This window comes from Lycorma delicatula, chromosome 3 (assembly GCF_047948215.1).
Source record: "Lycorma delicatula isolate Av1 chromosome 3, ASM4794821v1, whole genome shotgun sequence".
Taxonomy (NCBI): domain Eukaryota; kingdom Metazoa; phylum Arthropoda; class Insecta; order Hemiptera; family Fulgoridae; genus Lycorma; species Lycorma delicatula.
This window is the reverse complement of record NC_134457.1, coordinates 200,964,358-200,990,492: the sequence shown is the minus strand read 5'-3', so window position 1 is coordinate 200,990,492 and position 26,135 is coordinate 200,964,358. Positions and strand designations below refer to the sequence as shown.

General features: G+C 30.1%; 1 protein-coding gene across 1 annotated transcript in view; it reads right to left on the bottom strand.

The window, feature by feature from the left end:
• Nucleotides 1-26,135, bottom strand: part of LOC142322365 (pikachurin-like) — a 662,400-nt gene that overhangs the window by 508,462 nt on the left and 127,803 nt on the right. Inside the window, exon 2 of the mRNA XM_075361369.1 lies at nt 8,375-8,650. Within this exon, the coding sequence (XP_075217484.1) occupies nt 8,375-8,650 (276 nt within the window). The remainder of the gene's footprint in view (nt 1-8,374; nt 8,651-26,135) is intronic.

The following is a 26,135-nucleotide window of genomic DNA, read 5'->3' as shown; positions in this document are numbered from 1 at the left end:
AGCGTAAAATAGTAAATGCCTTTCTCTACTTAAACCTTCATTACCATTACATATAAAATATAATATACGATTACCGCCAACGTAAATTCTATTTCTTCAGATATATAAAAATAATATCTATTCCTTCGTGTTAGTAAAAAATTACGTAAACATTTTTTAATATTCATTTTTTATGTAAAAAAAGGTTTAATATTATAAATACCAGTGCTGAAACTAAACATAAAAGCTTTGGCTTTTCATGATAATACAGTAACAGTAATAATTTTTTTGAAAAAATTGCGAGCCAAATTTCTCACAAGTATTAATTTTAATACTTTTTTATAGGATTGATATTTCTTTCTTTTTTCCTGTTTAGCCTCCGTTCAAGTATTACTTCAGAGGATGAATGTGTATTATATGTAAGAGTGTAAATGAAGTGTAGTCTTGTACAATCTCAGTTCGACTATTCCTGAGATGTGTGGTTAATTTAAACCCAACCACCAAAGAACACCGGTATCCACGATCTAGTATTCAAATCCGTAAAAAATTAACTGCATTTACTAGGAATTGAAGGCTGGAACTCCCGACTTTCAAATCAGCTGATTTGGGAAGACATGTTCACCACTACATTAACCTGACCCGGTGGGTTGTAGGATTCATATTTAAAAAATATTTTAACAACTGTGTATTTATTTTTACAGGAACAACAGGATGATGCCCAGAAACATGGTAATGAATTAAAATAGTGTGTTCGGATTTTGAATCCGGAATCTCCAAATGAAAGAAAGAGATGCTTGAGACTGCCAAAGAAATCAGAAATAAGATAATTTACCAAAAATTGAAAAATAAAATGTTTCCCCTATATATTTTAATAATACTGAATCTCAATGACGGAATGAGAAAAATTTGTTAATAAAATTTAAATACTGAGTGGAATGGCCTGGAAGTTTTCAAACACCTATCGATAGTTTTAAAAAAAATATGGAAGAAAAATCTATTTTTTCTCCATTATAATATTTCACATAATTTCTTGGTATTTACAAAATAATATAAGGTAGAGTAAAATGTTTAAATTAAATTTAGAGAATGTTGAAAATGTTTAAACAAAAAAGTTATATTTGAATTCGGGAATCATTTTGGTGTTAAAATTTTATAATGAAAAACTTTCCTTTTTTAAAAAGGAATCATATAATTCTAATCGTAGCCACTACCCTTTAATATGAACACTACCCTTTCATTACTCACCCGTTTTCTATCCCGACTTCACACTTTAACAAAATCAAACAATGTGTATAGATAAATAACTTAATCATTATCAAACTTAAAGGTTTTTACGCCTAAATTTCCAAGTTATTAACCCAAATAGACTCAACACGAAGTAACATACACCCATACAAATAAATATAAACAAAGAAAATTTACCCTCCCATTTATACCGCTTCTCAACCTTTCATTGAATTCTGAGCCCAAACTAAAAAGAGTGGAAAGATGATTTTTGCCTCAATAACATAGTTTTTCCGGGTTATTAAGTTATAAACTGTAACTATTGGAAAGTTAAAAAATCGTTTGCTCCATTTTAATATTAAATGCAGCAGTTTTACTACAAAGATTGACACTCTCTTTAGAGCTCAAAAAAGTTTAAATAATTGGTTGAAATAATTGCAACCATCACATACGGATATTCAGGCAGAGAGAAGTAGCCATGAAACAAGAATATCCTCTACACGACAACGAAAAAAATTCCGACCAGAAGAACAGATGAAGAATAAGAAGATCGTCCAAAACTCTGGTTCCATCACTTAACCCCCCACTAAGTGACAGTGAACTGTCTATAACCTTCGCATACATCTCTCTGCAGTGAGGTTGTATTACACACTTCACAAAACTAGAGTTCCTACCAGGCACACCTTGCTAAACCGAAAGATAATAGGACCGAACAGCGTTCACAGAACGGCCGGAATCGCGTTGGGAGAAAGGACGTATTATTTGCAACTGTCTCAAAACCTAACCCTACAGTTTTTCAGATCATCTACCTAAAAAAGGATAAGAACCCAATTCCACCACCCATGCGAAAAAGAGAGTTCTCCTTTTAGAACTCTCAACGTCGAAATCAACTGATTTGCGATGATGATTTAACTACTAGCCCAACCCGGTGGGTTACTGACCAAACCCCTAGACTTGTTAATGTTACCAATAAGTGCCTTTAGGAGAAGAGTTACTGCTCGGTAGGTTTTCTAGACCATTACGATAATAGTCTTCTAAAAGCTAGGGCAGGTTATTTTCTGAAAAAAATTAAATAATCGTTTCCCGTAAGGCAAAATAAATGGTCCAATCATATGCTTGTCAATAATACCACCAAACATTAACAGAAAACCGGTGTTGAAAACTGTTTTTTACTGTGGTACGTGCATTTCCAAAATCCCAGTAATGTTTATTTCGCAAGTTATTAACTCCACCTCTCGTAAATGTTGCCTTATCAGCGAATAAAATAGACCTTACTTTATGACTGATTTCTTGAAGCCAGTAACAAAACGTTAGACGCAATGCAAAGTCGCCATGCAGTAAATTTTGAACCTTCTAATAGCGGTACGGGTAGAAATTTTAAGTATTCGCCATAATGCGATTTGAAATTCATCTAGTACTAAGCCCCGGGATACTTTGAACTAGGTATATCACGTTCTCCACGCTAGCGACACGATTTGTTCTTGTCTTTCAACAGAATAAGAACGTGTAGAAAAAAAACCAGTTGTGAGTAAACAATGGAAAACTGAAACAAAGGTTTTATGATTTGGAATCCTTCTATTAGAAAATCTTTCTTGAGATTACATTTTTGCAGCCAACGAGTTACCATTGCAATTACAATAAATAAAAATTATGTCAGCATATTCCTCATTTGAAAACTGAAAATGAATTTTGAGAACGCGGAACACAAACACCTCAACTTTATACACACTGCACAATTGACTATACTTTTTAAAAGAGTACAAAAAGCTATTAATATTCTGCAGAAAATCGTGACTGCTGATCAGCTGTTAAAATACCAACTTATGAGATGAAAAAAAAAAAACATTTATTTTACCATTAATTTTTTTTCTTTTCAATGTTTGTGGATAAAGTTATTAAACTAGTATTTCATGTTACTTCTTTTCTGTTGGTCTTATTTTTGTTTAATGATTTTATTAAATGACATTTGTTAAATAATTTTGTTTATAGATATTCTTTCTGTTTAAAAATTAATGTATTTTTTCAGCCACGTTTCGGATATTTTGATGTTAATAAAATTAATTTTTGTGACTTGGCTTTATTTTTTAGTTGCGTTTGTTTGCATCATTTTGTTCAGAATTAAATTCTCTACAAGTTTTGTTTAAAAATTTTACTTATTTATTATCTAGGTAACAAAGTTATTGCACATAAAACATAAAAAAAAACGCGGTCTTCACCACAATGTTTTGCGTTCTAGCCCCCTCTCTCTTTTCTCTCTTTTTCCTGTTTAACCTCCGGTAACTACCGTTTAGATAATTCTTCAGAGGATGAATGAGGATGATATGTATGAGTGTAAATGAAGTGTAGTTTTGTACATTCTCAGTTCGACCATTCCTGAGATGTATGGTTAATTGAAACCCAACCGCCAAAGAACACCGGTATCCACGATCTAGTATTCAAATCCGTGTAAAAATAACTGGCTTTACTAGGACTTGAACGCTGTAACTCTCGGCTTCCAAATCAGCTGATTTGGGAAGACGCGTTAACCACTAGACCAACCCGATGGGTTTTTGCGTTCTAGCCCGGTTTTCTCAAAGTCCACTGCAGATAGAGTTCTGAAACCTATTTTATTCAATTTGTTAGGTCAAAAACCATAAGAAACAATCAAGCTTATTTCTTAATTTGGGTTCCTAGAAATGTCAGTATGGCTTTATTTTACTCTTTTTCCAGGAATCAGAGTGAAAGTTTTCTTCAGCCGTAACTCACTGACGAAGTGTTTCCGGACTTTCCGGACCTATGTTTATGTGAACTTTTTTCTTTATTTTTACTGGTAGAAGAACTCAGTCCTGAAATTCTTTCCTTTTTTTTCGTGAAAAATTCTGTATATTACATACTCAAATATACATACGTATAAAATCTAAAAATAGCAAGTGCATTAAATCAAACAATAATACTCAAACATATTACGCACAGATGTAATATATATTAATTTGAATTAAGTAGAATTAAGAGATAACTTAGAAATAAATTAATAATTGAGAAAACCGTAACAATAATAATGTTCGTTTAGGAAAGTATTACTAGACTTTTCATTGATAACTGGTAAATTTGGTTATTTTTTTGTACTGCAAAAGTAATTATTCCCAATAAAGAAGACAACAAATTCAATTAAAAAAAAGTCTAATAAGACTTTGCCATGCAAGTATACATACATATAAATTGCATCGATTATAACGTGCTATGATATAAGAAAACCGGATTAATTTCAGACCACTGAACTGAAAAATTACTATTTTAAATATCGAGACAAAAGTACGAGTGGTGATTTCCGTCACTGACTTACGTCACTGCTTTAACCTTTTTGATATAAATACATACATATATATATATGCTTAAAAATAAATACTATACTGAAAAATTGGTATAGTATTACCATGTATAATCTATACATACAACTACACAAAAATGTAAGCTAACTAAACAGTTTCATAGTTGATTTATGAAACCCAGGATTTAAACTACATAAGTACAGTCTAGAGGGAACTTCAAAATTCCAAAATGAATACATCTTTATGTGCACATATTTAATAACATTAAATAAATAACTTAAAATTGCCTTAAATTTTAGTGTTTCTAGTAATAACTGTCTGGAGTATTCGGTCTCGATAAAGCCTTTGATTAACTCATGATTACTGTGCTAAAGAAAAAATTTAACAAATAATTTATCAAAATTATCAATATAGCCATACATTAAATGAACACAAGGAGTAGCCGCAACATTGCCAGCTGACTGAATTAAATTTATGCAGTATCAAAAAATTACTTATCAGAGAGAGGAGCTTATAATTCATGCGTTTTCAAATGTTACACAAATTATAAAAATTAAAACGGTATTACGTCACAACAAACAAATATTACATAATTCATTGTAATCATTTTTTCTAGTGTGTTATTATTTTATTAATTATATATTATGTTGACATTTTGTATTCACATTATTTCGTAAACATATTTTTAATTACTTAATACAATAAACCATATTTTGTGAAGTCAACTTGTTCATTTCTATTATTATTATTATACAATTAATCACTCTGTACTATTACAACTCTTCTATGCGATATGACAGTCTAAACAATTGGGCTGGGCTTTAACCAGTTTGCATGACTCGAAGTTAAAATATTTAAAAAGATTTTATTGTTTTATATTACGTATTTTACAAATTCAGCATTAAGTTCAAAGATAGTCACTGATATTTATAGTAAGTTTTAAAAATGAATGTAAGTTGATTTAAATTACGGTTTTACATAATTTTTGTAATAAATATTGTTTTAAATCGAGGCAATAGGTAATTTCTACCAGGGTTTTTTTGAAGAGAAATTACATTTGGATTTTTATAGTTGTAATGTAAGCTTTGAGTTCAGTATGCAAGTATACATATTTAATTACTTAACACTCAAAAAATACTAATAAAAGTTTATTCATAAGCATTGCATAAATAATATATTTGCAACACTTATTAGTAAATACGGCAATAATGAGACCTGCGGAAGTAAGGGTTGACTGAGTCCAGGGTTATGTTTGTTTTTATGGACAATAATCCTACTGTAAAACAAATATTAAGTTAACTATAATCAAATCAGAACGAAACTGCTTTTTTTAAGAGTAGTTTCGTTCTTGCGTATATTGAATGCGCAAGAGGAAAAGAGTAATAAGAATAAGACAAATAATTATATGAACAGAAAGCAAAAGCATACGTTTACTGTTACCCAAACAAAGCAAAGTTTACTGCAAACAAAGCACAAATGAGCCTACACTAATCATCATCATCATCACCATGATAGTGGTATTTTGCCTGCCTGGCACCACTGTTGTTTCCAACTGAGGAACTGTCTAACTGAGGAACAGAAAATTTTGAAGCATATCCAGATAAAAGATACCATTTACGATTGCTTCCTGAAAGGAGAACGGGCCGTAAGTTTTTCTTTTCTTAGGGCACAAAAACACTGACCTTAGGGCTACAATGAATGTGCTGCAAAATTTCATGAGGGTTTTGTTATCACATTTTCGTCAGTTATGGGGTTTTATTTTTCCACTGATGTGAAACGTTGACTCCTCAATAAAACTTACATTATCTATAATTGTATCATTGTCTACAATTCTATCCATTATTTCCGCACAAAACTGCAGTCGAACAACTTTGTCGTCATCTGTAACGTGTTAAACCATAGTTATTTTGTTCGGCTTGAAGTGAAATTGTTTATGTATAACGGCCAAACATTTGTTTGTTGAATGCCAGTCACGTGATGCATGACGAGTTGATTTCTTTGAACTACATGCAGAACTTTTACTGAGTAGTTCCACAGCAGCTTCAGGGATGCGTAGGCGCTGTGTTGCGTTTTTGTATGTTTAACAGAGCAACCTGTCTCAACGAAGATTTGGAGCCCCAAGAATAAATTGTGTGCCACCTAGGAAGCTTCCTGCCGTACTTTCTACAAAAATTACGTTGACCTGCAGTTGCTGACTGCAAATCGTGAAACCAAAACACACAGCGAGCACGTTCCGCATCAGTGTCAACAACACTGGTGTCAGCGCTGGTGGCCGAATTAAGTAGTAATGAACTATTGAACACATCAAAACTTGACGTGTTTTGCTATGAAATGAGACTTTAAACGAATCTGTAAGTTATCAAACCAAATTTTTATATTGTGAGGTACTTTTTGAATTACCCGAATATTTCATTAGATCTGAAGTTAACTGTTTTATCTTTACATGTGATAACAAATCTTGGCAGGACATTTTCGGCATTTGTGTTGACCGTTCACAGCATTTATTATGTTTTCATTAATATTTTTTTTTTATTTTAGCTACAGAAAGGTTGATTGTGATCTAAAAAACACTGACAACAAGGTTGTTACACTTTCTTGGCATTGGTTATTTATTCTTATATAATAGAAAAATAATGGTTCATGAAAAGAATTTAAAACCCGTTAATAATAATTAATAATCGATTATAATTATAAACGAAAATAATAATAATAAAAAAATTGATTTTTGGGGAAAGGGAGAATATGAGGGAAAATTTTTTTTATGGTAATATAAGCATGTACGATGTGATGTAGTGAGTATAATATATAAAGTGGGATCACGTTTGCAAAATTTTGAAAAGATTGACCCTAAAGAAACTATTTACCCCACCCCCTGAAGATATTGAACCCAAACGTTTACCAATAAATTGCCCCATTTACACGAGTCTCTGTGCCAGACTTCATCAAAATCAGTTTACCCAGTCATTAAGCTTCAAGCACGCCAACACACGTACACATACGTACATATGTACAAATGAACATTACCCCCCACACTTTTTTTGTTGTTTTTTTGAGGTCACTGGATCAAAGTCGAGAAATTCAAAAAATCCATCCTCCATTTTTTCATTGATTACCATATTTTCCTTCTTACAGCATAATTCAATAGTTATGATACAAGGAAAGTAAAAAAGTAGGTTAAGGAGTAATATGCAAACTATTTTTTGTAGCTGACATGCCTACAATTCTATTCTTTCACTCATTTTTTTTTCACTTAATAGTTTTCTGCCCTCAGGAAAAATTTAATTCTTGCCATTATTTTATGATCAATTATTTTAACCGAAATTCTAATTAGACATGTCGGGAAAAGTTGTATGATGATTTTTATATTCAAAAAAAGTTTTGAAAATCCTACTTCATAAAATAAAGAGAAACTATTGAATAGTACTTTAGAAGATTTATTCATGAATTCACACTTTTCTTATCAATTACATTTAATTTACAAATTAAATGCCAATCAACAATCCGGAGCAAGCGCACAGCAACTCTCTCTCGCTATTTACTTCAATTCATTAACTGGCCTATTATGTTACTCACTCACCACATGAATAGAGATTTCCCATGAGCATAATGTATTATCATTCATAATTCAGGAAATAAATTGAAAGCCGTACTGATAACCGATTGATAGATTCACAGACCGGCTTACTCTGTTACTTAGTTAAGATTAAAACAGAATCAATTTATATACTTAGCGATTCATATGAATCACTCATATGCATTCACATCCTTTTATTATTATTATTAAAATAATAATAATAATAAGTGAATACATTAATTTAATAAATCCTTATATATAGTAAAATAAATATAATTGAAAAACTAACCGTCTTCACAGGTAGGTCCGGCACGGCCGAGTGGACACTGGCAGCGTTGAGTACCTTGATCTGTGGTACAAACACCTCCAGCGACACAATCTAAAAGACAAGGAGCAGCTGTTGGGTGCCGAACACCTTCTGTTGTAGGAACCTTCTGTTCTAAATTAGGACCTTGTGACGTAGTACCAGGATCTAATTCGGCCGAAAATGATGCATCTTTTTGATAAAGGATATCTTCTTCTTCTAAATCATCGCGAAGCATAGGTTCCATAGTTGTATTTAATTCTGTAAAAAAGAAATATTTGTATAAATTTATATACCCGAAAAATAATTATATTATTTAAAAGAGCATTCAGGTTTTATTAACTTTGAAGAATATGTGGCAACCCGTATGGAAAGATTGTGTGCGAAGAATTCATCAGGTTTTAAATGTTTATATGATCGGATGAACAGAAATATCCAATTAAAATTAATTGTAAGTTTCAGTGGTAACTGAAAAAAGTTTAAAAATATTCCACCTAAATAAAAATAAAGGAAACACTAGTTAATAAACAAAAAATCAATTTATAAAGATTCTTTTTTAGTCATAAGTTAAAGAACGAAAAATAAATTATATTACAATAATTTAATTTAATTCTGAAGATTTTGTTAAAAATGAATTTGATGAAGTTACATAGCTATAGATATATTAAACAATCTAAATTCTTTTATATTTATATCTACTGAATTCCCGAAACCTTACTAGAGAAGAACAAAGAATTAAAGATACACCATTTAACGTAATATAATTGTATAAGCATACATTGTAAAATGTTCTCGTACTCTTCTGCTGTTCAAATATCCACAAGTATATATATATACATATACGAGGGCAAGTCAATTATTATCCGCAATGTAGTTATAAATTTTATTGCAATTCAAATAGGAAACTTACATGTACATCATTTTTCATTATAGTACCCTTGCATTTTAACGCACTTGGTTCATCGTTGCACAAGCTTCCTGATGGCCTCATAAAAGAATGTTTTCGGTTGAGCTACGAACCAGGAATGCACCGCTTCTTTCATTGTTTCGTCCGAAATAAATCGACGGCCCTTAATGCCACTTTGTGAGGAACAAACAAGTGGAGTATATAAATGTATAAACCTTTGAGCTGACGGTGGTTTTGGGGACTGGGGGATGCGAAACGCGAAAGTATGTCGAAATTTTCCGGAAGTTGAATCATGATACCCATTAGAATAGGTAGCTTTCTTATGAAACTACTTAAAAAAAGTAGAAATTACTGAAATATACGCAAGAAAATATTATGTGTTTACCTGTATTCCTGGAAGTACATTCCAAAAGTCAGTATTTTTCTTAACAAGATATACAAAAACTTACTACTATTTATGTAAAATATGTTTATTAACAAATAACGTTTTAATAACAGAATTTATTTAAATAATTTTCCTTTCCCGTCTAGCGCTGTAGCGGAGATTTAGATGTAGAAGAGAAAATATTATAATCGGTCCAATTTGGGTATATGCGGTTTTCACCGGATGTTAACATTTTAACACTTAAGGAAACTGGAAATTTTTCAAATGTTCGTATGTACGTGTATATTTGTTTATGTTTTCACACCTTACATATATCCAGAAATACTGGACCGATTTTCACCTAACTTGGTCGATTACTTCTGTATATGGAATATTGATGCCATTAAATTTTCAACTAAAAAGGTCAAGGGGTGAGGCTGAAAAGTAAAGGATAGGGATTTTTTTTCACCATCAGTATCTCAAGATTTCGCTAATTAAGGTCTTATTTTTCTTAGGAACATTTTTTAACAATTAAAAAATAATATTTTCAAATCTTTTTTTGCAAAATTGCACCTACAACCCAAAAAAAGTTCTAAACTAATGACTTGTGGGTATACTGCGACAATATTACCCCCTATCGCCACAAGAAGCGCTAGTGTAACACTGACGTACAACTGTAGAAATATATTATATTGAAATAAAATGATAAATATTTTAAAATAAGTTGTGTGTGTAAGCCTGTTTCAGAAAAAAGCCGCGTGATGGGAAAGTTCTACTTCTAAGTTCTAAAAGTACAACTGTGTTTTCAACTTTTTTCTTATTTATGAGATAATCAATTTCGAATTTTTTATCATTTAAAAAATAAAAAAATGAGATATTTCGTAAGTAATGTTTTTCATTTTACACGATCCATTTTATTTAATACCGTGTTAAGTTATTTACGTAACTCATAAATTTAATAAACATCAGAATAAATAACTGCCTATCTGGAATAGTATAGTCGCTCCATGTTCGCATGGATTCCAGTATAGACAACGTATTTCGTATTTGTCTGCGTACCTTTTTCATCGGTAGTAGGTATACGCTTTACCCCACCGGGCTTATCTAGTGGTGAACGCGTCTTTGTAAATCAGCTGATTTCGAAGTCGAGAGTTTCAAAATTCAAATCCTAGTAAAGGCAGTTACTTTTATACGGATTTGAATACTAGATCGTGGATACCGGTGTTCTTTGGTGGTTGGGTTTCAATTAACCAAACATCTCAGAAATGGTCGAACCGAGACTGAACACGACTAAACTTCATTTACACACATACATATCATCTTCTGAAGTAATACCTGACGGTGATTTCCGGAGGCTAAACAGGAAAAAAAATACGTAATACGCTGAGTACAGTGAAACACCCGACCTCTGTATTGTTTGATAGATATTATTGTTGAAAGGCAACCTTTTTACTTTGACACGTATTACAGAAACAATATAAAAAAGTACAGTAATTTTTATAGTTCATGTAGGTACCAAGAGTGAAAAGAAATTGCAAGTCTTGCTTGTTATTTTCCTTTCTACCAGATCATATTTACGTATTGAAATACTAAAACGTTTGGATTTGTCAGATTTAAAATCTTCTACCTACAGATGTAAAAGCCAACACAAATGCATCCATTATTGTTATTAAAAAATATTTTGTTTTTCAATTTTTTTTTGTTCATAAGCTTAATAATCAGTATGTGCGAATTACAATTTAGTATGTACGAGGAAATAAAACTGGACGATAATCTTTCATTTACGATCTTCATAAAATTAACAAAAAAAGAAAGTTAAATGAGGGGAATAAATGTTCTGCGGCTTTTGTTATAAGTAGAAGAAACTGAAAAGAAATGGTAAGAAAATTCAGTTATATTACTTATTTTAATTATTCAGCTAAAATATCCATTTTACGGCAATACAATAGGTTGCTAATTATAATATTTTGTTGAGTAGATAAGGCTAAAGAAAATTAAAGAATTTAAAAAAAAGAGTATTATTATTATTATAACTTAGAGCAATAAATTATATAGCTAGTATTTTATGTGGTTCAATTGATCATCACATTGATATATTCATAAAATCTTTCTAAAATACCGTAATAATTATTATTAATAGTTATATTTTTAGAAATTAGCGATCTTTTCCCCTTTAAGTTTATTAAAACAACAAATTACAATACTAAAAAAATTACTTTCATGTGAACAAATTTAAAAACCGATTTCTGATTTCTATTTACGTTGCTTTAATAAAAAAAATTCATACCAGATTAAAAAACAAATATTATATGTATTTATATGCGTGGCGATTTATATGGCGTAAACTTATTGTTTGAATAGAATGGGAGCATAATATTTAGTTATAGAGCGGAAGGATATATTGTTAAAATATTAATCAGTTAGTAGTCGAACGCATCAAAACACTACCTGTTGAATGTATAAATAAAACAAAATAAATAATTAACTTATTAAATATTTATCATCGATATGTTATTTAACAAAATATAACAGAAGTATCAAATTAATTTATAACATATTTCGAACACATGTACAAATAAGATATTCTGGTAAACGAGTAAGAGAATTTTGTTAATTAAGTATGCGAACTGTCACACATATATACACTCATACAAATAAAATGAAAGCAAAAGTTGAGTGTGCATTAGATATGGCGCTGAAGAGCCGGTAATAAATATGCAGAATGTACTACGGGAAATGTGGATTAGGCGGAGTGGTAAGCAGATGGTAGGTAGAATTTCAACGGTACTATCAGGGTACATAGGAGGCAAGGCGAATAAAGCAGATCTACGTCATTTGTCAGAGTTCAAGGACCGGTAGCTGAAAGAGCCCTCTTTGTCTCCAAGAGTCATTCCCGTCATCCTAATGGAATGGATGCACGAACCGACCTACAATTCCCTACCCTTCCGTACTTCTAAATCCTCAACACCTAACCCATTCATAACCCAACCTACTACCGCTAACAAAATGGAAGACATTCTCAGAAATGTTACATTCCACGCACAGTTAAATTTAATCAAAACGAAATGAAATTGTTTTGAAACACATTTTAATTCTATTAAATAAATAAAAACAAATTTAATTAATTTTAATATATTTCACTTTCTTGCTCGTCTTTTTTATCATTTATCATCGGTAATAAACAATATAAACATTTTACAGCTTCAAATCTCATAAAAAAACTATTAAGGATAACAAGTAGTGTTCATCGTGTGATACGACTTTAATTTAATACAACAGTATTATACGAATCAAAATTAGCATGAAAATCATTTAAAAGAGAGTGGAATTTTACCTCAGTATGTTTTATACAAAAAAAAACTCCTCATAATTATTTTTTTTAAATTTCTATCTATTCAAAAACATATTATAAAGAGCTACCTATTATTTTGTCGTAAAATTGATGTTTTGAGTAAAGAATTGAAATAAAATTTATTAAAAAAATCACTAACGTTAAAAAAAATTCACAAAAATATACTGTTTGAAAGCAAGATCATGCATGATCTTAGAATATACTTGTGTATGTGTGTGCACGCGAGCGTAAAACAAGAATAAAACCGTATAAGTATTTATTTTAATATTTTACACGGTTTAACTAGATGGCTTAGCTATAATCTCAAAATATTTAATTACGTAATCAAAGATGCAAGAGAAACCAATGAGTTATTATTTGTTTACATCTTTCCTGTAATACTTATTAAACATGCAAATTAGAAAAAAATCACTAAATTATGAAGTCAAACCTAAAGTTGAAAAAAAGAGATTTTATGAAATAATTTCCGAACTGTTAAATGAAAAGAGAAAAAATATCTTTATATTTGAATAATACTCTAGTATTAAGTAATACAAATTACTTATACTTGTACATAATTTTAATTTTCATTAGTAATACGCCTAGCTTATCTCAAAAACTGTTTATAAAATTCTCATTGCCAGCATAATGTAAAGTAGATAATTTTTTTCTAATGCGCTGGAAGGCAGTTAAATGTAGTTTCTGGTAGACAATTGTAATTGATAGCTAAACCCTGGAATAAGTGAGTCGTAGTCAACGAGATAAGTTGTTGTACCTTATTTTTATGTACTAAGAGGCAAACTTGCGGTGTCACCATAGTAACGAAATAACCATCAATTATATGTAACTAATATCAGTGTTGCTCTCCACCCACAAGCGTTAATCACATCATAATTATGTGATTAATAACTAAAGGTATAAACTATTTACATGATATATAACCATTCTGATTAAGAAATGAAAAGTAATATCTTTTGTAGGCAAGATGAATAATGTACGCGACAATCGTTGTTATTTTTTAGCAAATCTATAGAAGTTAACTTTTATAAGAAATAAATATAGCTGTCGCAATGAATCCTGAAGCCTGAACTATGATGGAAAGTACGGTGCCCATTATCAAAAATGAAAACATTCAGTTAAGTTTTCACGCGCAGAAGCAAATTATTGCTTACTTGTAAATATTCTGTATTATTTCATGTTTCTGCATGTTATTGTAGACTACCTTTAAGTATTTTCTAATTCTGGTGTTTATAATTTATAAATGATTAAATATTTTGGCATTATAAAAAAAATGTTATAGTATATTTTTATAAGCTTTTATTTAACTTGCATTAGTTATAATCAAATCTTGCAACTGCTATATCTTTTGATCTATCGTATGAAAATCAATGAAATTTGGTACACGTATGTAACTTCGACGACAATACAGCACTACGGTGTCGGAATTTGATATGACCCACCCCCACGACCCCACACGCTACCCCTACGGTAAATTCATGCATTTAGTTGAAAAATTTCATTTCTCATGAACCATCGTATGAAAATGATTGAAATTTGGTACACGTGTGTAACTTCGATGTGTAAAAATGAATAGTTTTACTTTTTAGTTTTAATAAACAAACAAACTTGAACAAACAATAATATTCAGATATAAATATTACTAAGAATATTTTTTTGGATGTAAACATTTTATTGTTCATTAAGACTAAAAAGTAAAAAAAAAACGAAAAAACAAAAAAAAGACAATGTAAAAATATTATTACAAAAATTTGTAAGGATTTACATTTAAATAAAAAGTTTAAATAAATGTTTAATATTTTTAAATAAAAGGAAAAGTGTCAATGTGTCCCTATTTGGTAATGAAGTAAATATTATGCTAAAATGATAGTAGAATGATTCGAATTGCCGTGGCTCCAAGCGTCAAGATTGGTTGTGCCATCTGTACCTAGTGATACAGAAAAAATAAGGGTGAATTTTAAAATTAGTATGCATCGTGCTGATGACCCATTTTATAGACTCTTTACCAAAGTAGCATTTGCTGAAGACCAGCTCATAAAAACGATAATGACATTCTAATCAGAGTGTCATAATGTTACAAATATTGTATTTACGATGAGTATTACAAAAGTGGTGTGTTTTCAAATTTGAAAAGAATCTATGAAAGCGTTTTTTCAAATTTATGAAAGCGCAGAGTAATCATAAAAAGGTTTTCTTAAAAATCAAACATATGTATAGCTATTGAAAATATTATATATTGACAGGAAACATATGTATAGCTATTTTTTTACATCGTTTCATTACTATAAATTAAAAATTTAATATGTATTAATACAATTTAAAATTATTCTTTTATTTCTGTACAATTTCATATTTCCATATCATTTTAAAAATATTTGTAACAAATTTTATTAAATTCCAATATTTGTTATCTATTAATTTTGATGTAAGTAGTGCATTTGGGACCATACTTTTAAGTTTATTTTTGGTTCTTATTTATTAATTTATTATATATATATATATGTATTATGTACTTAACAGAACGATACAGACAATTATCAAGTCGTGGAGACATACTTCTGTTCTTTTTTTTTTCAACGAATTAATAGTGTGATTAAATATAAAATCAACTAATCATTTGCCACTTGAAAAGTTTATAGGCGTGTAGAAAACACATGACAGTACAAATATCTTAACCTACCAGGTTGGTCAAGGGATGAACGCGTCTTCTTAAATCAGCTGATTTAGAAGTCGAGAGTTCCAGCGTTGAAGTCCTAGTAAAGTAGTTATTTTTACACGGATTTGAATACTAGATCGTGGATACCGGTGTTCTTTGGTGGTTGGGTTTCAATTAACCGCACATCTCAGGAACGGTCGAACTGAGATTATCTATGTAAGACTAAACTTCATTTACACTCATACATATCCTCATTTATGCTCTGAAGTATTATCTGAACGGTAATTACCGGAGGCTAAACAGCAAAAAAGTACAAAGGTCTTAAGATTAGAGTTAATAAAAAGACTTATAGTTTGTAGACATGATGACAATGACCTTCAATGTATGGAAAGGAAGCTTGGGAGAAAGGAAGGAAAAGTCCCTGCGCTGCTGTTTATCTAGCTCTCAACAAAAATAAAGTGCTCGGAAGTGCATCCTTTTGGGATAATAGAATATAACGGGTGTCCGAAAAAGAACTCTGGGGTTTCAAGAACGAATGTAGGTTTTATTTTGCTTACTAAATAGTGTTTTGTGCTTAAGAAACTACAATTAAGTTTCAGTTTACACATTTTCCGTTAGAAAGAAGCTCTGTTTGACTATTGCACAGGCTAAGCTGTTATGACCCCGGGCTTCTGTATCATGTTTTTGCTACAAGAGATAGCATAGTCCGTGTACTGGCTTGCAGAAACGGAATCAGTGGTTGTCTACAAAGAAATTATATGCTAGTCTCATAGAAACAAAGAAATTTTCCGAGTGACAAAAGCAAACGAAAGTGTGAGAATTGGAAACCGAAAAGTTTAGAAAGGACAATAACGAGGGTTGGTTTATAAAAATGCCAAAAACAAGAATCCGACATCTTTCCAATGAAGTCCAAAACTTCCAGTTCCTAGTATTAGTCGTCGACTAAACATTCCGAACAGTAGTTGATGTTGTTTTCAAGTGAAAGAAACTTGGTGCATATAAACTGCAATTATTCCATGACATTAAACCTAAAAATAAGCCACAAAAAGTTCAATTTGTAACAATGTTAGACGTCTTTTCTACTGATGAAAACAACTTGAAACGCATTTCATTTTCTGATGAAGTAACATTCCATGTTCACAATGCTCAATCACTACAGTTGTCGAATTGTATTATTGGTGAAATTCGTCTGCAACTCTAAAAATTAATGTCTGGTTTGTATCAACCGTAATCGAATTTTTGGTAAGACAAAACCACCTGACAATTACGACACCAGATATGACGGGCATCGTTTACTCGCATGTTACAGAACTTTGAGTTTCCGCAGATTAAATATATGGAAGGCTTAATTTCCCAACAGATTGAAGCTCCTTCTCAACATGCAGAAATTGTGAGGACTTGCGCTCAACGACAGGTTGCAATAAAGCTGGATAAGCAATAAAGCTCCCATCGTTTGGCTGCTGGTATCCCTACTTGACCCATGAATTTTTTCTTTTGTGGCTAAATAAAGGACATCGTATCTCAAGAAAATATCCAATCTCCTGACCATCTACGCCAAAGAATAACAGAAGCTACGGAAGAGATTTCTTCATACATGCTAGCCAGAGTGTGGAATACGCTATACACCTTATTCCACCCACGATAATATTATCGTTTGAGCATCTACAGAGCTGCAAACAGTGCTAAAATTGGAATGGACAAGACTAAATGGACAAGGAGTGGCAATGGGACCAATCTTCAACAGGGCGATGGACTCATCGCCTTATAACGCAGATTGACCTTTGAGTCAATCATAAGTTCGGAGAACTGAACTATTGGTTGACCCAACTACTGAAAGGACATGGTGTGTTCAGGGCGTACTTATACGGAAGAAAAAGGGCAAAAAATGACGTCTGCCGTTACTGTGGAGAAACAGACCCCCCCAGAACATGTCATGTTCGACTGTCAGCAGTGGGAAGACAAGCGTCGTCGGTGCAAATAACCGGACCTTTAGCAGCTGATACTTTAATTAAAACCATGCTGAACAACGAGGAGGATTTTAAAGCCACTGCAGGGCTTACTACACAAATCCTGCAGCAGGCATGGAGAACGACATGGCGAGGGGTGAGGGATAGCCCTACAGACAATAACACACACTGTAGAGAAGGGCGATTCCAAACCCCTTGCAGGAAAGAAAAGACCCAGACCCGCCACAGCGCTCTCTAGGAACCGTATGTGGTAAAGGCATGAGGCATAAAGATCGAGACCCGGCCTTTGAGGTGAGGCTCATGAACGACATAGTCGGGATTGGGACCTCATTTCAAAGGTTAGCGGCAGGCAAAAATAAAAGATACTAACCGGCGAGCTGACCTGTCGTACCGGACGTACTGTCCGTCGTGCGGACGGGAAGGCCCGTTTCAGTTAAAAGGACAACCTCCTGAGCTATGCTGCTTAATCCTGCAGTAGGATTTTTAAAAAACAGGTAGGAGGAAAAAAAACAGTGCTAAAATTGAGTTGAATTAAAAGATAAAAAGTCGTTATATTTTTAATAATACACCTACGTTTGTAATTCTAAATGTAAATTTAACTTAAAACGGCGGAGTTCATTTTTGAACATCCGGTAATTCAGTTGATTTTTTAATGAAACATTTATTTAAAATTATCTTACAAAAACAATGAAACTTATATCAGTGACTTACAGGTGGAAAGACGTATTGTCATACGTATAACCCTTTATAGTAAGAAATAGTTGAACATTGTTCTGACAATTTATAATTTATATAAAATAAATTAGCTATTTAATTTAAACTAATAGCAGTGCTTCCCGAAAGCAAATTTAAACAAAAAATGTACAATAAAATGAAGTATATTGTTTGAGTAATACAGTATTATTTATTTACTTTTACGATAAATAAGTTAAATAAACACTAAGGATTGTTATATAAAAATTGGATTTGTTTTATAAAAATATATTTTAAAAAAAAGAAACTTAATTCTTCGGTTACGTGTTATGGTTTATATGTAAGAGTTCAATAAAACTTTCAATTTTTAGTATCTTAATAACTTATCAGACAATATAAATTGATTATTGAAAATTAATAAAAAGAATATAAAAAATATAAATAGCGTGCTTAAATTTTAATCATTTAAAGGAAAGGAAAGTGTCGATAAATTCTATTAGATTAAAAGGATTTGATAAGACGTAATGGAAATGAACTCCGTGTCTTATCGAGCGTTCTTTCTTATCGTATTCTTAAGTCTTTCCAATACACTCTATCTTTTGAATTCACAAAGTATTTTTAATATTTTCTTTCAGACATGGTAATAAATAATTGATATTTTTATAAAGGAAGAGTACTCATAAAAATTCTAATAAGTAAAAAATCGATCGAATAAAACGAAAAAGCTATAACTACATATATTAAAAAAAAAGAATGAAAAACTGGAAATATACAGTAAGAAAGAAAGAGAGAGTTAAAGGAATGGTTCGGTGAGTTATCTCAGCTATCCCTTTACTAGATATCAAGTCAAGAAGATTTATAGCGGCCAATAACATTCCCCTTTGTATTCATTCTTGCAAGACACGTGTTAACAAAGCCCACAGTGCATCTTGAATACTAAGATCGTCAGCAACACTTTGTTTCTACTCTAAGAAACCTCTCTTTACTATTTCCTCGTCACCAAAATGGGTCATCAACAATATTTAACGGAACTGCATGAAAATATCAAACGAATTTTAAAATTACGAAAATATAAACTGTACTTTCTCAGACTGATAATTTAAGAGATTTATTACGTTGCTAATACATAAGGCATTCCTGCAACAAAAAAACCTGGTAACGTACAATTCATTTTTGATACAACATTATTACATCGAATTTTACTTGGCGGATAGAGAATTATCAGGTTTTTGTTACAAATAGCATAAAATATTACAGTTAAATTACAATAACATAATTATGTTACATCACGTGTACTTAAGATCATTTTTTCTAAAAATTATATATCTCACTTCTAATTTCTCTATTTCTTGCAACTAAAACATCAGCTATCTACCAACAAGCATAATTGATTTCAATTCCATTAAAAGGTCAAACCTCAACATGAAATAGTAAGTAAATCGATTGCTAATCTATCACCATGGGCAGTAGATAAACACCTCTATTATCCTTTCCTAGGTTAGCAACAGAAAAAAAAATACGGCCGTAAATATTTTCCTAAATCCCTACTTCTCAAATTTAATTGTAATAAAGAAAAGGGACATAAAACAGAGTCAGAAATATTTTTGTCTTTGATGTTTTATTGAAATCTGTATGTATGTGTATATATAAGTTTTTGATAGAAATTATAAACTAATTGTTTAACCCAATAGTTTTTAATTTGACATGAGGTTTCATATGAGCTGTTTGTGAGAGAATAAACAAACAAAAAAATTGTTATTTTAGTAGATCTCTGTTTTAATAAAATGAAAATATAAAAGGAGACCAGGAAAAATTAGTGAACTGTAATATATGGAATAGAAGGAAACTAATGTTTACTGACGTACGCATTCGTCTAAAAGTTTTATTAGTTTGAAAGTTTTATATGATAGTTTCTTCTGCTTGCATGTTATGACAGTTAGTAATAATTAATTTTAACTGTAATTAATTATGGTGATCCTTTCAAATAGATTAATTTTTTTTATTTATTCAAAATTTAATTTTTCTACCACCGCCAAAAGAGGTAATTTTTTAAGAAAGTTTGATGTAGAATTGTTAATTCTGAAGTATAATTTTTCTAAATGCTCTTAGAAGAAAAACTTGTTATAGTTTATATGAAATTAAAATCTGTTCCGATTGGCTTTTTTTCTTTTAACTCCTTTAAACAGCAAGAAACGAGTCATTTATATTTTATGGAACAGTGGGAAATACATAATTTATGATACAAGTTTTATTGAAATGATATGAAATGATATTTTTTTACTTACACCAAAATTAGGGCAGAAAATCACTTTTTTTGTAATTTTCTACACATGTAATTAAATTATCTGTTATTATTTAAATGAATTCTTAATAGAATAATGTTAAAAATGTAGACTGTAATTTATTGTATTATTTTTCTACTAATTAGCTCAAACTCCAGTACCTAATATTTCAAAACATTTTTGAATTATTAAAAATTATGAAGATTCGTTTTCAAATTACATGAATTTTTTTTGTTAAAAGGACATTTAAACACTGTTTAAATGTCATGTCATGTCATTTAAACACTATTTAAATGTCATGTCATGTCATTTAAAGACTGTTGTGTAAAAACACAAACAACATTTTTCAAGAAATTACCGTTAGAATTGTTATTAAAACTGCCCGTTCTATAAATGGTTTAATCAAATAATAACTAATTTTATAATATTTTCTATTTATCTTGTTTTTTTTTAAATTTAATTATGGGTTTCATAAACCTTTCTTCTAAGACATTTTCCACAGATATTCGTGATGCTAAAAAAATATATTAAAAAGGTATCGCTAAATAGCCTTTGAAGGTCTTTCAAAGAAAAATTCTATCTAATTTGAAAGGGAAGAATGTATAATAAATTTTATTAATTTAGAAATAACTATAATAATTTAATGAAGAGTTGTTTCTATAAAATTTATACTTAAGAAAGATAATATTAAAAGAGTAAATAAATTGTTTAAAATAAAAAAAAAACAAAAAAAGCATTTTGAAGGCTAAGGAAACAGGAATTATAAATAAAATTCGGTTTAAGCAAAGTGAAAAAGGATAAAGGAAATTTACTAAAGAAAGGAAGAATAATTTATCTTTTACAGATGACGAAAAAAACGAACAGATTCAAGAGATAAAAGCATTATGTAAAACTTCTTTTGAAAAGGAAAGTGAGTATAAACGAGAGTGTTGAAAACAGTAGAGAGATGAAATTGCTTAACGGAAAATAGTATGAGGAAAAGACCAATAGAAAACATTTTTTTTTTTTTCACTGAATGCTATCACTGAATTTCGTAATAATACATTCAGTTTTGAATCTATTTACCATAAAGAAAAAAAAATTGAAAAATTTCAATCATTGGAAGAGTAAATGCTACGTATTTAATCCTATAGTAACTGGGAAAAGTAATAGGTAAACTTTAGCACGTATTTTCTAATGGATTGTAAATTAATTCTCATAGTATTAACTTCACGTGAAATAACAGTGCAATTATTAATCCTGTTAAATTCATGCTTCAACCACTATCAAAAATTTAACGTATTTTTTATTTTTACTGGAAATATCTTAAATTCAAATTTTTATATATACACATACATTTTTCATATTAAAATATATCAAGTTATAAACAGATTGACAGGTAAAATATATAGGTAGTTCTCATAATGAACTGAACATAAAATAAAATCATAAGTAAGATAAAAATATAAAATAAATGATAAAATAAAAAGAAGAATATTTAAGAGGTAGATGTGAACTAAAGGAAATTTGAAAACCAATACCCTAAGTGATCGAAAAATTGGAAGCAGGTAGAGCCTAAAGAAGTTTATATACATATATATATTAAGGAAGAAAGGGATGCCAAAAAAAGACTGATTACGTGAGACAGATAGATGGCGACATGATATAACAGGAGGGAGAAAATTGGATGAGGGTAAAGAAAAGGAAGAAGTGTACTCAAACAAACCAATCGAAATAACGAAATGAAAAATGGATTGGTAAATAATACTACATGTAACAAGAAAAAACTATTTAGGGTTGGAAAAACTGGAAGAATCCATTATTTTTTGAAAGAAATAAAAGAATTGAACGTAACTGTTCACTCTGTAAAAATGTAATTTTGTTAACACTATCTTCTTCTTCAACAGAAAGCAATAAAAAGTTATATTTTGTTCTAACAGTACCAAGCTTGACTATTTTGAAAAATTCATGAAAATTCATATTTTGAAAAACCTTTCCCCATTTTTTACAAAACATTTACCAGGTTTTTATTTCGTAGGATTGTTGAATGACATTCTGACACTAATTTACAAGTGGAAATTTGATTCGAACCCGAAATCTCCAGACTCCTACAAAGGATGTTAATCAGATCTGTTTTTAAACTACACAACCTGATATAATGATATATCTATGGAATATTTGTCACTACGAGATATAGTATTCAATTAGTATAATCTATATTTAAAGAAAAAATTTCATTTCTAGTTGAAATGAAATCTGCTGATTGTAGCTAAAGGAACTTGGACACTAAAAGGAATGATAAAAACATTGGAAATAGGGATGAAAGAATATGAAATGATAATAAATATGATGAAAACGAAATTTATGAAAGTGAATGAGAGGGAATATATGGATGTTGTAACAGCAGAAGGAAAAATTGAAGTAAAAAAATAAATATATCTCGAGAAAGTACTTACTAAAGACTGGAGGAGTAAAAAGAGATTAAGACGATCATTGCAATGACAAAGGAAGCCTTTTGGTAGAAAGAAAAACTTTCTCTGCAACAACATGGTTCTGAACCTGAGGAAGAGATTTAAATGTCTTTGAAGTATACTTTTGTACGGTAGTGAAACATAGACGCTGGGGAAAAAGGAAAAAAAATAGGATGAGGATATTGAGATGTAGGTTTGAAGGAAGATGAAGAATATAAAATAAGTGGACAAAGTAACGTAATGATATTAAGAAAAGTAAATGAAGATAGAACAATATTGGAGGCTATCTGAAGGAGAAATGGAAACATAGATCGGACATATAATTACGGGGAAAACTATAATAAATATAGTTCTTAAAAGCTCCGTTGAAAATTAAAAGAAGAAGAGTAAGGAAGAGGCTTAAGTTAATAAATGACATAAAGAGTAATGAAGGTTAAATAGTTCGGGTGATTCTGGAGGAAAAGAGATAATTTTGGAACTGATTTTAGAACTTGAAAGAAGGAAAAAATTTCATATAAATATTTCTCTAAAACGCTTTTGTTATCAACGGTTAGCGGAAAATATCACTCGGACTTCAGTTTTCCCGGTGAAATGAGACCATACTGACATTTTTAAGGCATTATGTAATGAGTAATCTTGATGGTTTTTTTTGTTTTTTGACCTGAAAAATAAAATAAAGCAGGTCCCAAAACTGTAACTTCCGTAACTTTCATGATATCCAACATAAAACAGAAAAATTCGGTGACAAAGACATTTTGGTTTGAAGTACAGTAACTTTGCTAAATATCCAATAAATGCGTACATGTTATTTCAAAACTTGTAGAGAATTTAATTCTGAGAAAATTAGTGCAATAAACTTTACGAACAAACTAATCAACGTTTATTATAAAAAAAAAATAAAAATAACAGAACGAATCTTAATTGAAAAATGTTACGAATTTGTAAAAATTGAAATCAGTTCTTTTTAATACAATAGATTTAGACCTCTGAAAAATGAGGTTGGCAACACTTACTATATGTTTCGAAATTAATATGAATATTACTCATTGCTGACATAAAATTGTTGTTTCGTGTTAATAATAAACGTTAACTAATTTACTCGTAGTTGTTTTAGACATAATTTTGATTATTTTTATTTTTATTTTTAAAAGAGTTAACATATGTAGTGATTTTATATTTGTAGTTTTCTAAACTGCACTTACGTTTTTCTAGTTGAATCTTAGTTAAAAAGTGAAAAAGGCTGAAAAGAAATCCACTACATATCATGATGTGAAGCGTGCAGACATTGCGACACTAGTTTAAATTATATTTTTTGATGAGTACCGGTAAGTGAATGATTCTTATTTGAATGAAGATATTGATGGTACTTATTTACAAATGTTGGAAAGATGGTTAATATCTCAATTTTAAGAGAAGGGTGCTATGAGAGGTGTCTATATAGAGTAAGGTAGAACTCAAGCTTGTTTTGCTCTTCCATTGTTTGATTTCCTAAATGAACAATTTATAGATCGCTAGATCGGCAGTGGTTTACGAGCATTATCAGCTTCATTGTAATGACCATCAAGAAGCTCTGTTATTTCCACTCCCGAAAAATCATTGTAGAAAATAATTCACGGCTTACATATTTTAATGTACTTATGTATTAAATGAAGACATTTTTTATTTTCAATTGATTTTATTTCCCTTTTTTCTTTTTTACATTTTTTCCTTCTTCCCTTTTACCTTTTTTGATTTTTCCCTATTTACTTTTTCCGATTTTTTCCTTTCTCCCTTTTCCCCGCGCGTAAATCCGTCCAGTAGTTTTTTAGTCTACAGCGGACACACATATCAGAAACACTTAAACGGAATCGTAAAATATTTAGTATATTGTGTGTTGCTTTTACATCCAACAGATAGTTTATCAAAAAAGCATCACAGGTGTGACATCTTAGGTATATAAATAGTAGGAATATAAAAACACGAGCGTATGCGAATGCAACGTTGTGTCATAATTTCAAAGCAATCTGTGAAGATATTTCGGAGATTTAAGATTTTGAACAAACGAATATTTACATTTATTTATATAGATATATACTCGTATCTGCTTAATTTAATTTTCTCATTTAATTTATGTATTGTATATTTCTTGCGTAAAAAATTACACGAAAAATAATATTCAGAATAAAATACCGAAAAGTTGATATTCTTGCGATATTAACTGTGCGAGAATTTTTTCCAGTTAATTTTCCTTTAAAAAAATTACATTTAATAAACTGCAAACTTTTTAAAATATAAAATTAAAAATAAATATAGAGTTAAAATGTTACAAACCCTACATTTCAATCAAAATAATTCATTTTAAATACAAAGAATAATTATACAGAATCAATTTAAATAATTTAATATTGATTTAGTAACAAAACCGTATCTAAATTGTAATTTTATTCAGATATTTTATTATTTTATGAAATATATTCATTATTTATAATTCCTGGATAATGTATCATTAAAGTATTAGCCCTTGTTATTTTAATTAAATAACCTAAATTAGAATTTAAATACGTTAATAGCGTAACAAACGAATTGTATTATTTATATTATTCAAATCTTATTAATTATTCAATCATATTATCTCGGAGAATTCAGACTTATATCGATAAACGATTCAATATAACGTATATTGTTTCTCTTGAGTACTAATTCACGAGTGCTGCAATATTTCTTCTGAATTGACTACACTTGGGAACTGAAGAAATGGCACGTCGGCGACAGAGTGATGCCTTCACCATTGCAAGAAGTAACCAATTGTATACAATATTAACTGAACGTCACGTAAACGTCATTCAAGCAGAAATTAACAGCATTCCTTATCCTCGGCAATTCTTCAGCTCAGGTCAGTAAATAATAGACGGATATAAACGATTTCCAGTTTTTCATTGAATAATATTCCACTTTTTCCATTGAATCGATACATTGAAAAAGAATCTGCATTAAAATTAATGAGAAGAAATAAAGAATTTTAAATTTTTAAATAACGTAATAATTTAATATCAAATAATAATTAAATTAAAATAGACTGTTTACAAATATATAAAATTG